Source organism: Chelonoidis abingdonii, chromosome 8, assembly GCF_003597395.2.
Source record: "Chelonoidis abingdonii isolate Lonesome George chromosome 8, CheloAbing_2.0, whole genome shotgun sequence".
Taxonomy (NCBI): Eukaryota; Metazoa; Chordata; order Testudines; family Testudinidae; genus Chelonoidis; species Chelonoidis abingdonii.
This window is the reverse complement of record NC_133776.1, coordinates 9,620,681-9,634,299: the sequence shown is the minus strand read 5'-3', so window position 1 is coordinate 9,634,299 and position 13,619 is coordinate 9,620,681. Positions and strand designations below refer to the sequence as shown.

Sequence of the window (13,619 nt, the reverse complement as noted above, 5' to 3'; positions counted from 1 at the left end):
GAGCCTGAATTCAAAACGTTGCTAAACATTACCACTGGATTTATGGTTAATTACAACTACCTGCAACCCACTAATCTCCCCTTTTGTCCTGGGATTACAAGGGAGTTAATGGGCTACTTCAGCTTGAATGGTCCCCTTGAGTACGTGCTAACTACTTGTGCTAAACTATCTGTTAGATCTAGCCTGAAGAACTCTGTGTAGCTTGAAAACTTATCCCTTTCACGAACAGAAGTTGGCCCAATAAAAGATATCACCTCATCCACTTTGTCTCTTTTAAATAATATGACAGCACAAGGGACTGCATATAATCATGTGTCCCTGTAGCTAAACCCCATCACCTTGGTCCTTTTCAAGCGTTCATAGTAATAAGTTCAATAACAGATTTGCAGACCTTTGCCATCTCTACTTAAAAATGACTTGACAACTTTCCAACAACTGCTGAAAAGTGCTTTTTTGAAATGTTCTTTATAAAATAGGCCCCCCCATATGATTTCATAGTTTGTCTTTAAGTTTAAACTATTATTTACTGAAACTTCTGTTTCTGTTTGACATTGACTCCGCTTATGCATAATAGTTTCTTACTTTACCAATCACTTCCTTACGTGGGAAGTGTGAAACCAACAGTCTTGGCATGATTTTCCTAGCTTTGTGGCTGTGTTTTATAATCAGTTGAATTACTTTTTAAAATGTTAAGTATCAGAGGGGTAGCCGTGTTAGTGGTTGGGTGCGCCAAAAAGTGGAGCCCTGGCTCTACAGGGAGAAGCTGCCTTCCCAAGGCACCAGAAAGCCAGAGCGTTGGCTTGTGGGGGCAGCGAGCCCCAGCCATGGAGGAGCCAGTGCAGTGGGGGGGGAGGGGGCAGCAGCTCTGCAAAGGCGGCGGCGCCGCTGGCAGGGAGCAGCCGCACCCCTGCCCCTCCTGCCCAGGCTGTGGCCCAGCCCCCACCCTCCGCACCCCTGCCCAAGGAGCTCCTGCAGCCTGCAGCAGATGCATGAGGGCGGCGGCACCCGTGTGCCCCCAGCTCCCCTCTCACTGCACTCGGGCTCTGCGACTCCCAGGCATGTGAGCTGCTGCCGGGGTGCAGGGCCCTGAGCCTGCTCCAGCCCTGTAGTTTGCCCACCCCTGACCTACAGTAAAGCTTTTAACCATCTGTCTACGAAGTAGTGGCATGGCTGGCACTAAACATGTGTCCAAACGTGGTTACCATGCAGCAGTAATAACAGCAGTTCATTGTGTTTCACCCCTTCCAGAGGTTCTGGCTGGCACATGATTGCTGGATGGCTTACATCCTTTTGTTTTGGGTTTTTCTGCAGCACAGACAGAGCACTCACCATGTTTGTGGCTTGGGAATCCCTCCATCCTCCCAGCTCTCTTTATGGTCAGACATCTATCCTATGATAAGCAAACCCTTACCCATTAGAGGAATCCCACTGACTCTAATAGCATCCACTGTCCCACATGCTATTGATACTGCTCTGCGGGATCAATCCTGCAAGGTGTTAACTCTAATTCAGCAAAGCACTCCAGTACATGCTTAACTCTAAGCATTTGAGTAGCACCATCCCAGACTTACAATTAAGCAAATATTGAAATGGTTTGCTAGGTCAGGGTCAGAGTGATCAGCACCAGAAAGGTGCATGGCTCTGGGGAATTCTATACCAGCCTGGCCTACTGTGGGACCACGTTTCCCAGAATGCATTGATGCAAATGCAGCTGGGCAGCAGCTGCACAAACACCTCTGTGACGGCAAAAAGGCAGTTGTGTGGACACAAACTCAGCTGTGGTACCTGTGACCCAAGTTACGAGGTGATCAAGCCTTTAACCAGTTACAAAAGCAGGTTAAAAGTTGTGTGATCAGATCAGGCCACAGGGAGCATTCGTAAAACAGTGCCAGTCAAAAAAGCAGCCACAACAGGCTGTATTCTAATCATACGCTCATTGGACTTTATCCGTACTGTTTGGCTCCCACTGGAGCTCCACTCCTCCTAGCAGGGCTTCGCCAGTGTAAAGCTGGAATAAGTCACTGGTGAATCAGCACGTTGTTTGCTGGGCCTGGACTATGAACAATCTAAATAATCTGCAATCAACACTTTATGATCAACACCTGTTGTGTTTTATTTGTCTGTAAAATATCATGACAGTGTCATATAAGTATGATTCAGAGGGAATAAAGAATAGTAGCTGGCACATTGAATAAATCTAATGAACTCTTTACTTGATTGAAATCTCAGTTCTATAACATACACTAGCTGCCCATAATTTGGGCCCCAGTCCCGCTTCCTTTGAAAGTATTGTGAGTTTTCCCATTGCTTTCAGTAGGCGCAGAATCAGACCTTATGTATTGTTTCACATATGACTAAGAACAAGGTTTGTTTCCACTCAGAAGGAGCTTCACCTTCAAGAGCAGCCCTTTCGAACTCTACCCTGTGCCAAAGCAAACACGGCTGTAACTACAGGAGCAAGCCAGAAGCCTTTTCTCAGTGAGAAGAAGCAGAAAGCTGCCACATCGCTGGGAACACAAACACAAAGCCATGTTTCTGCCTGCATCTCGCCCTGGGCACAGACCAATTTTCTTGGAGCTGCTGTGGTTCCTTCTAAAAACAGCCCAACATGAAGGAAGTCCTTGAATCAGAAGAGTTATTGTGTCAGAAAGGAGATCCCAGGGTGAGGATTTTGCTCTTAGTGAGGGATTTGAATGATGAGGTGAAGAAAAAGTCTGATCTGACCTCTTATTCAATAGATTGTTTTAATGATTTATTTGATTGGTTCACAGAAGCTGACAGATAGAAGAGACAAAGGGTCTGATTTTCTTTTCACTTTATACGAACTACACGCAGGTAACTCTATTAACATCACTGATTTACGCTGGTGTATGAGAGAAGAGCTACAAGCTGCAAAATTTAAATCCAGATTTTGCGGTTTGTGGATCTTCAGACCATAGCTTTCGCTATGGCCCATTGTAAAGACAAGAGGCATCTGCAAAATTTGGATCCTTTGTTGGTTTTTGAACACCTCAAAGTTCTGGCCTGTTTGGGCCTGAGGTTTGCGATTAGTCCATCCCATCTCTGATATCAACCTCAGTAGGAGTTTTGCCCAGTTAAGCTCCAGACTAACACGGCTACCCCTCTGATACTTGCCCAGTTAAGGACCTCAAACTGCCCCTTACCATACAGATTGTTTTATGCTTTAGTGGCTGTTTTCATTCATTACAAATAACACTGACTATAAGAAGCAGCTTAGAAAGACACATATTTTATTGATTTTTATTACTAAAACCCTTTGGACCTGAATATTTGTCATTAATCCAATAGTGAAGGGCCTAATTAACTTCATTTAATTATAATTAGGGTCTAATTATAGGAGTATAATAGTCCCATTAGTACTATTCCCCTCATCCCAAACAACATTATAAATTATGGGCCTGCTTTTTAGAAGTGTTGAGTACCCACAATTCCAGCTGAAGTCTTTGGGAGCAGAGCATGCTCAGCACCTTTGAAAATTAAGATATGTATGTTTCACCCACACAGATATCTATATAGTCCTTACGACAGGAATTCCTTCACGTACCATGGAAATGCAGCCATCCCTGGGGTGGGACACAACAGACTGTCAGACAGCTGGATGATATTAGAACAATGGGAGAAGGAAAGGTTATGACCAAAGATGGTAGGACAAATCTCATCTCTTATGAAAAGTGGCATGGGTTCTTTCATGGTTACTTAGAGCAGATAAGAGCTTGGCTTTTAACATCCCAATCAAAAGAACCAATCAGAGTAAACTGCAGGGAACTAAATCTGGGTACAGTTTTGCAAACCCTTACTCATGAGAGTAATTCCATTGTCTTTAATGGAAATACTTTAAATGAATCTGCATTACTCACACGCGTAGATGATTGCACAATCAGGCCCTTTATCCCAGAAGGATAGAAGGCTAAATCAGCTCGTAGAATTTGAACCTGTAGCTCTTGAAAGTCCAGCTAGTCTAAAAGCAACATCTAACACATGATGCTTATTTTCCCAATTTAGCCTGTAGAAAACTGGTCTCAGAAAAGGGAACTGCTTTGAAAGGCAAAATCTTATCACGGTTTTCAACTCCTTTTTCTTGGCCAAACCTTCTATTTTTAATAAACTAACATGTTTTAAGACCAATGTGTCTTAATCGTGTTAACTATCTTTTAATTTCCTTGGAGTAGAAGGCAGGCTGTTTTCCCACACACATAATTCCTGATTACTGTGTAGGGCCATGCACGTCAGCCTTAGATATTCAGTAAACAGCAATTAGTGGCTTGTTAAAGAAAAATTAACAGTCAGATGGCTTTAGGAACATCAATAATTCATCACACATGGCTTTGCCTGATAGACCCCAATAGCCAAGGAAATGGAAAACCCAACTGCAAACGTTGTGACACAGAACTGCAGAGTGTGTCACAATCTTTTGTGGTTAACAGATGCAAGTTACTTTCACAAGCTTCCTATTCTGAACACAATACCCTGGTTTTGTGAGTTAGCCAGAGGAAGAAAGTATTCAGGAGGAAACCGGCAAAGCAGCTTTTTGGAATAACTGCACTGCCAGCACCACCAGCTTCTGACGTGTCACCTACAACAATGAGGCTGTGCTAGATGAGGCATGACTTGGGAAAGCTGGCAGGGGAGCCGGAATTACAGGTGGTTACCCACAAGGAGCCATTTTCTTAACTTGCTCTGCACTTTAGCGTGTACATCAAGCAAAGGTAGAGGTGGCTATCTGCATGCTGGGCTTCCCAGTGCAGAGAAACAGCACTGCCTGGTAGCCTTGGACTTTCCAGTGAGTGGGGCTCACTTCACAGGCTTAAACAATCAGTTACCATCACAACAGAAAAGTACAGTAGACCCATGCTGATGGGTAGATTCCATGTTTATTCAGCTGGAATATTGCGTACAGTTCTGGTCACCCGTGTTCAAGAAAGATGAACTCAAACTGGAACAGATGCAGAGAAGGGCTATTGCAGTGGGATGATCAAGGCAATGACGAGCCTATGGGTGTGTCTACTCTGCAATTAAAAACATGTGACTGGCCCATGCCAGCTGACTTGGCTCATGGGGCTCGGGCTGTGGGGCTGTTTCATTGCAAGGTAGACTTCTGAGCTCGTGCTGGAGGCCGGGCTGTAGGACCCTGCGTGGTAGGAGGATCCCAGATCTCAGGCTGCAGCCTGAGCTGTAATGTTTTCTACACTGCAATTAAACAGTCTGGTATCCTAAGCCCTGCGAGCCCAAGTCAGCTGGCATGGGCCAGTCACATGTTTTTAATTGCAGTGTAGACATAGCTTAAAAGAGGTTGGCTTGGTTAGCCTAACAAAACAAAGGCTAAGAGGGGCTATGATTGCTCTCTGTAAATACATTAGTGGGTTTAACAGCAGGGAGGGTGAAGAGCTATTTAAGCTAAAGGACAATGTTGGCACAAGAACAAACGGGAATGAAGTCATCATGAATAAAATTAGAAGGAGGTTTCTAACCCTCAGAGGAGAGAGGTTCTGGAATAGCTTCCCAACAGGAGTAATGGGAGCAAATAACCTAAGCAGCTTGATAAATTTATGAATGAGATTATAGGATGGGTTTTTCCTCCGATAATGGGACTGGACTATGTGACCCACGAGGTCTCTTCCAGTCCTACGTTCCTAAGGATTGCTGAATTCTGTGAATACGTAAGAACCCAATCTCATCTAAATTAGTGGTAAAACTCTCATTGACTTCAAAGGGAGCAAGCCACAGACCTGATACGATTCCACTGCCTCAGGGAGGAGCCAGAATTCCAGGGGTGGCCCTAGGAGAGTAGCTTCCTGTGCCCTGTGGAGCTCAACATCTTTGAGCTTGATGGGATAGGGCCTGGGTGGAGCCAGAAGATCTCCTGCTGAGCCATTGTCTTACCTGTGGTGGGGCTGTGTTTGGGGTGCATAGGGCTACTGTGGCCACGGAGTTGCCTGGGGCCAGTGTCAAGATCCCTTCCTGTCACTAAGGCAACCAAAAGGCTCCAATTCAAAAATCTACATTAATTAACAGCATCAATCTTTTCTAGACCCGGGCTCAATCCAGCAGCATTTACTCATGTGAGCGTGCCTTATTCACACAAGCAGACCCATGGATGCGAATAGGATGATTCAGGTGAGTGTGAGCCAAGCCATTTGTGTAAGCAACTGCTGTGGGACCACACTCTCGGTTTTATACAAACCCACTGTTTACTTACTCTTTTTAAAAAGCACCGACCGAGAAGCTCAGGGTTCTCAATGCAATTTTCCAGCTCCTTAAGGAAAATTCTGAGAGGGAGAGAGGAAAGGCATTTCCAAGAGATCAATACATTTACACGGTGTGGGGGATATGACGCTCTGGAACCCCCATATTCACCACTGTGATAGGATTATATGTTTTGTACAAAGTATGCCCTCGTGAGGTAAAGTCATGATTTGCTGAAACTCATTGTTCTGTCAACATAAGTATATCACCATTGTACATAACGTTATAAGATTTTGCTACATGGTTGCTACTGGAATATGTTGTGTGTCTGGGAGGCATCCACAGCCAGCTCTCCAATAGCAACAAGGGAGGTGGCTCACACTCAGATGGGTGTTAAGCGACCATCACCAGCCATTGACCAGCAGTGGAACTGTAAACAAGAGATTGACAATTCAGTAAGAAACAGTTGCACAAGCGCTACACAATGGGGATTGCTTAACTCCGTGACTCAGCAAGGTATCAGGACATGTGACGCTTGACTCCATGTTTGAGCCAGTATTTTTCTGGGCACATGAACTGAGTATAAAATAAGAGACAGTGGCATCATGAGCCCACCTCTCTCCTCTCCCACCTATTCTGAAGGTAACAAGAATGTTTGGAAGAAAAGACTTTGAACTGGGCAGATTGGTCCCAGGCTGAGCAGGGAATTCAGCCTGTGTATTAAGAACTGTGAACCGCTTACAATACCTGGTGGAGTGAAAAAAACTGCTTGATTCCCAGTTTTGCTTAATCTGATAAAGTTTAGGATTTTGACTGTGATTTTACCTTCTACAGGCAAGTCTCATCTTATGGGGGGGTTACATTCCGCCGTTAGGTGCGTAAAGCGAAAACTGCATATAGTGAAACACTCATTGAGTTGAATGGCAGGAGGAATCGCCCGCACTACAGATGCAATTTTTATATTGTTATTTTTCTTTTTTTTCCCTGTTTTTGCCGACCACGTAAAGCTGAATTTGCACGTTAAATGCGCCTAAGATGTAACTTGCCTGTATTTCTTATGTAACCAACTCCGTCCTCTATACCTCACACTTATAAGCATGTAAAAATCTACCTTTCTGTAGTTAATAAACTAATTTTAATGTTTCAACCTTACCAGTGAGTTTGTCTAAAGTGCTTGGGGAATCTGCTCAGATTACAAAGGCTGGTGCATGTCCATTATCCTTTGCGGAAGTGGCAAACTAATTAATGAGTGTGCATGGTTCTAGAGAAGGTCTTGAGCAGTGAAAGACGGTACAATTCTGAGGTGTAAGGCTGGGGGGATTCGTTGATGTCTCCCTGTGTATAGTTCATGAGTGGCGCTTAGAGAGCATTCACACAATTTAGCAGTATGTTGTTGGCTGAGTGATCACAGTGCCTGGAGGGATTTGCTGCTTGTCCCTCGCATAGCATTGCAAGAGGCAGCCCAGGCTGGAGAGTTAAGGGGGCTCAGCCATCCCAGAGTTCCAGGTTGTATCCGGGGGTCTGTCACAGGAGGCCCCATCTAAACCCATCTAAATAGGTGCCATAGTTCCCTCACAAGAGAGATTGCTGAAAAAATCATGAGGTCCCTGATCCAACTACTGAAGATATAAATTATTGGAGGTGGGGTGGAGAGGGGCCCCTTTGGAGAAATGGGGCTCTCTTCAGAGTTTGGTGTCTGAATCAGATAGTTGTTGGACCATGCTTTAATCTGCTAGTAATGGAGTTATGACCTGTCTGGGTCCCATAGCCATAGGGGGTCCAGTTCCAGTTGGGTGGCCTAACTTCTGCTTCTCAGTTGGTTCTGTAGGGATGTAGGAGCAGACAGGGAGAGGGCAAAGGGGTGCAGAGCACATGTAGTTGGACTCAGTAATCCATCAGGGCCAAAATGCTGTATATGAAAGCAAGGAGTGGGAGTTTAGGGCCAGATCCAAAGCCCATTGAAGTCAGTGGGAGTCTTTTCACTGACTTTGATAGACTTTAAATCAGGCCTTTAAGTGTGGGGAGAGACAAGGCTTAGGGGAAGGCCGAACGTCTCTTTCCTGCTTGAACCCAGAAAGGAAAGAACTTTCATTTAAAAAAAATGACGGATAAAGCTGGAAAACATAAAGACTTTTATTGGAATAATTATTATACCTTGGAAAAGGGGAGGGACTTTTCTCGTTTTGTTCAGGCAGCTGTTACACCTTATGCATGCCTCCTCTACGCAAAGGAATTTGAAATCCCTGCTGTTGCTAATGTCAGTTCTGCTGCACTGGGGTTAGCAACAGTAGGAAATGTTTAATAGGTTTCCTCAATCTCCTGAAACAACGTTGAACGTACTTTAATCTTGTCTTTAAATTAGGGTTTTCAGCAGGAATTCAGCTGCACTGACTGCTGATGACAGACATCAGCAACAAGTATACTTCCCAGTGTAGACAAAGATTTTGGAGGGGCATCATAGATGAACATTTGACAGATGTAAACACCTAGCAAGGAGTGCAACAAATCGGATTATAGCTACCAGTAATGGGAAGACATGAAGACAGGAAAAATTAGGCTGAATATTAGGAAAAATTTCCTGACGGCAGAGGAAAATGAGAGTCTTGTCTAATAAAAGGCTGCAGGATCTGGGTCCACAACATCTATTATGTTCCAAGGAAAGGGATAAGAGACTTCTCGCAAGGGACATTTAAAACCACTGAAGTTACGACAAACCATAGTACATGCACAACGGGGTACAAGCCCACAGTGACAAGGAGATGAATTAGATGACCCCACAGGTCTTTTACATTGTTCAGGATTCTATAGTGGGAGGTCCACACACAGGTAAGGTGAGGACTACATTTCTTGGCTGCTTATTTGTGGGACAGATAAAGCATTGTAACTGCTTATTCATTGAAGTGTAAATTACTAGACAGTAAGCACGTGCCTGTTGTGGAATTCGTAGATTTCTGGGAGGTTGCCAAAAAGAACTTCCTTTTTGTTCTGAAGAGCCGATGGGATCAGATGAATTAAGTCAGGATTGTCCATTTCTGAAGCATAGCCCTGTGTAGAATGAAAAAACAATAGGCCAATTTTCACCAGGAAAAATAAATACTCTGCTTGAGATATTTAATATGGTGATACTGTCACTATGAACCGCTCATAATTGCACAATCTGACACAAATCCTATTTGCTCTTTGGCCTCTAAATACGACAGGGGTCAAATTGAGCTGGTTCATGGTGGCTTCCCATACCAGCACTTCTCTGGTGACCCATCAGTTCCTGTTGATTTTAAGTTTCCACTGAGTACCTAGCCCTCAGAGTTGTGATAATACTGTTCCAACTCGGACAGAGGTGGTGCTGAGTTTACAGACAGAATGAAACAACAGTTCTGAGGGTACATTTATCCTTCGAGCTGGAGGTGTAATTTCCTCTCTGAGGAAACATACCCAGGCTAGCTCTGATCAAGTTAGTACACTAAAAACAGAAGAGTAGCTGCAGCAGTGGGAACAGCAGGAGGGGCTAGCCACCCAAATGTGATCCCATCCAAGATGCCAGATACGTATCTGGGCAGATAGCCCCTCCTGCTGCTGTGATTGGCATGGCTACACTTCTATTTTTAGCGTGCTAGCTTGATCAAAGCTAGCAAAGGTATGTCTCCTTGAGCTGGAAATTACCTCCAGCTCGAAACATAGATAAAACCTAAAAGTCAAAAGTTGACCCTGCCCTGTGGGAAAGGAAGGCCTTAAGCATAACAAGGTCTTCGTAGTTCTGCAGTTCAGAGCTCTCCACACAGAGAGAGGTTATGTTTGTTGGGGTTTATTGAATTTTTACAAACTATACAAGAAGAGGACTCTGGGAGCACTTGATGGGCCTTTAAAAATACACTAATAAACCAGTAAACAGACCCGTCAATTCCCTCAGCTCAAATCAAATGACGAAGGGACAACATAGGTATGAAAGAAGTTAGTCAATCCCACACACACAGTTCCCAAAGTCCCACATAACCACCACCACGAGCCCCACCCAACACCTATCTTCTCACAGACCCTGGAGAACAGGCGGGCCTTTCAGTGTTCTCTGAAGGCCGCCAAACTCAGGCTGTTACAGACCTAAGGAAAACATGAGTTCCAGCTGCCCTGCTGAGAAGAAGCCATTACATAGATCTGCCAATGTACATGGATCACAGACCCAAGCCCCACACAGAGGGAGCACACAGGGGCTTTAATAACAGCTAGGGTCCATGCTTTGTATTATCACCAGAAGAATGGCTATACAGCTACTCTATGCCAACACACTGGATTGGGGGAAGAATTTTTTCCCCCTCAGCCATTCTTAGATCTTCTGTGCAAAGCTCATTTATGTAAGTGTGGTGCAATGAAGTTTAGCATTTGGTCCTAAGACAGGTGTGAATCACCCACATTCATCTCAATGGAGATGGTTTTGTAAGAGAGACGCTCTAGCTGTCAAGGAACTATTCTGGGGAAGTTCTATGGCCTGTGTTATACAAAGGCTTGCAAGGATTCAGATTTTATCAGTAAATGTACACTGTACGCATAACGACAAAAATATTTTCCTCAATAGTAATCAAAATTTACAAATATGTAAAGTAAGAAAAATGCTGCTTGAGAATTTATCAGAGTCAAAATCCAGTGATTTAGACTTTTGAATTGGGCTTAGTACAAGCGTACTATCAAATGAATAATAAACAAAAAAGTACCATTTGTTGATTTAAGGAAAGTACTTGGTATATTTTGACATGTGACATTGACAATTTGTGTTTCGATGGTTTATAAGACTCTAACTTTTTGAATCTCAGCATCTACTGTCATTAAATAACTGCCTGAGCCACCCATAATTTCATGCAACTGTGAACATATAAATAGATAAAAATCTCAAAAAATGCTTTAAAATAAACACCAATATTATACATCAAAATTATTTAAAAAAAGAAATCAAATTCATAGAATCATAGAATATCAGGGTTGGAAGGGACCTCAGGAGGTCATCTAGTCCAACCCCCTGCTCAAAGCAGGACCAATCCCTAACTAAATCATCCCAGCCAGGGCTTTGTCAAGCCTGACCTTAAAAACCTCTAAGGAGATTCCACCACCTCCCTAGGTAACCCATTCCAGTGCTTCACCACCCTCCTAATGAAAAAGTTTTTCCTAATATCCAACCTAAACCTCCCTCACTGCAACCTGAGACCATTACTCCTTGTTACATCATCTGTTACCACTGAGAACAGTATAGATCCATCTTCTTTGGAACCCCCTTTCAGGTAGTTGAAAGCAGCTATCAAATCCCACCTCTTTCTTCTCTTCTGCAGACTAAATAATCCCAGTTCCCTCAGCATCTCCTTATAAGTCATGTGCTCCAGCCCCGTAAACATTTTTGTTGCCCTCCGCTGGAATGGACTCTTTCCAGTTTTTCCACATCCTTCTTGTAGCGTGGGGCACAGAACTGGACACAGTACTCCAGATGAGGCCTCACCAATGCCGAATAGAGGGGAATGATTCTATAATTCCTACGCATTTATCCTATAAATTCTGCCAACCCTAGTTAGATGGAAGGGCAGACCTGATAATCACAATGGTTCTTTCCGGCACTGGAATCTACAAAAAAAAATCAGGATGTAGACTCTGAAGCCTGATCGTGATGTTTCCAAGTTAACATTGTTAACTATTTCACTGATGATCCTTAAATGAAAAACATTCTGCTCCCCCAGCACCCTGACTGCCCCCACTAACCTAACTCCTGAAGTAAAATATGTAAAATAGCCTTAATTCTTCACCTTCTTGGCTGAAGTGCCTTATAATGGAAAACCTGTGCCTTCGAAACAAGGAATGGGAATTGTGAGCGCTCAGCACATCACACAGAGGGTCCTACCAAGGGTAAAAAAATCACTGCAAAGAGTAAGTGTATTACTCATTCATTAATAACTCAGAAGAAGATAAATACTGGAAGTTTGCACAGAAGCATTCACCTTACCTCTATTATACTTTGAAGTTCTTCTACATAAACCCGCTCTGTTTCTATCAGTTCATTTATTATGTGGCTAAAAGAAAAAGAAAGTGAGAGGGTTATAATAGTCACCAATGTTGCAAAGCACAAAATATCTGTTCCTTTTATAGCACCAACTCAGGGCTATCCACAAATCATCTATAACATCGAGGGTTACCCTACCCTCACTCTTCAACACCAGGTGTGGCAGATAAGCTTAGAAGGGCCAAGTATCCCATTGGATTGGTATACTTCTCCAGCTCAGTTTTAATGTCTCCTCTGCTTAAAATGCATCTTGATTATTTGTGTCACTTTTAGATCTATCTAGGTCACCCTGAGGTCGCTCTGGTGGGGAAGGGAGGAAAAGAGACTTCCTCTGATAGTTTCAGTGATAACATATTAAGAGGCAATAAGACAGAGGACTTTATCTTCCTAGGTCAGGTTTATTTAATTTCTGTTTTGTTTCCTTGCTATAAAATAAGAAGAGAAACTAACAATGTTTTCCCTCACAATGGATATGGAAACAATTACATCAACATACGTTTGTAATGTAGACATGGCCTCAATGGAGAAAAGGCATTTGTGGTGTTAACTGAGAGGTAACTAGGGGAGGGCAGCATTTTATATACCCTACTCCCTTCCACCAATCATAGCTGACCTTGCCTAGTTTACCTTGTAGGAAAACAACAACGCTTTGTTTCCATTCTGTTTACTTCAGAGAGATCGCTAACATGCGATAGATATCCTACTGTAAAAACACATCTCTTTTTTAATCAGTGAAGACATACCCCTAGCCTGGAGTACATATGCTGCTGGTCACCAGTGGCATTTTATGCACTGTGTTGATTTGACCTTATGTTGCCATCTCTGAGGTATTAAAAAAAAAATCAAAACATCTGGGATAATCCTGAGTCCACACAACTGGATAGCTGACACTCTATACCAAGCAACCCTACAGATTTCCCAGGACAGCTACCTCAAAAAAGGGACGATCCTGGCACAGGTGGCAACCCTAATTTCACCTGCTCTGAGGAGGATTAGATCACAGTGCTTGAAATGATGCTGGCCCATCTACACTAGGCCTCCCAACAATGAGGACACTAGTAGGGCTGAACCAGCGTTAGCAATACTGTAACTTTTTTTTGCCAAATTTCATAGATTCGTAGACTCTAGGACTGTAAGGACCTTGAGAGTTTCCTGCCCTCATGGCAGGACCAAATACTGTCTAGACCGTTCCAGATAGACATTTATCTAACCTACTCTTAAACATCTCCAGAGATAGAGATTCCACAACCTCCCTAGGCTGTTTATTCCAGTGTTTAACCACTCTGACAGTTAGGAAGTTTTTCCTAATGTCCAATTTAAATCTCCCTTGCTGCAGTTTAAGCTCATTGCTTCTTGTTCTATCCTTAGAGGCTAAGACGAACAG

The 13,619-nt window shown here is 43.5% G+C and overlaps 1 protein-coding gene across 2 annotated transcripts in view; it reads right to left on the bottom strand.

Annotated features, from left to right (window-relative positions):
* Positions 1 to 13,619, bottom strand: part of MCF2L2 (MCF.2 cell line derived transforming sequence-like 2) — a 318,915-nt gene that overhangs the window by 50,375 nt on the left and 254,921 nt on the right. For both annotated transcript variants that reach the window (XM_032803865.2, XM_032803866.2), the window contains exons 16-18: positions 12,179 to 12,245; positions 9,134 to 9,249; positions 6,218 to 6,287 (exon numbers count right to left, since the gene is read on the bottom strand). In XM_032803865.2, coding sequence (XP_032659756.1) covers positions 6,218 to 6,287; positions 9,134 to 9,249; positions 12,179 to 12,245 — 253 coding nt within the window. The remainder of the gene's footprint in view (positions 1 to 6,217; positions 6,288 to 9,133; positions 9,250 to 12,178; positions 12,246 to 13,619) is intronic.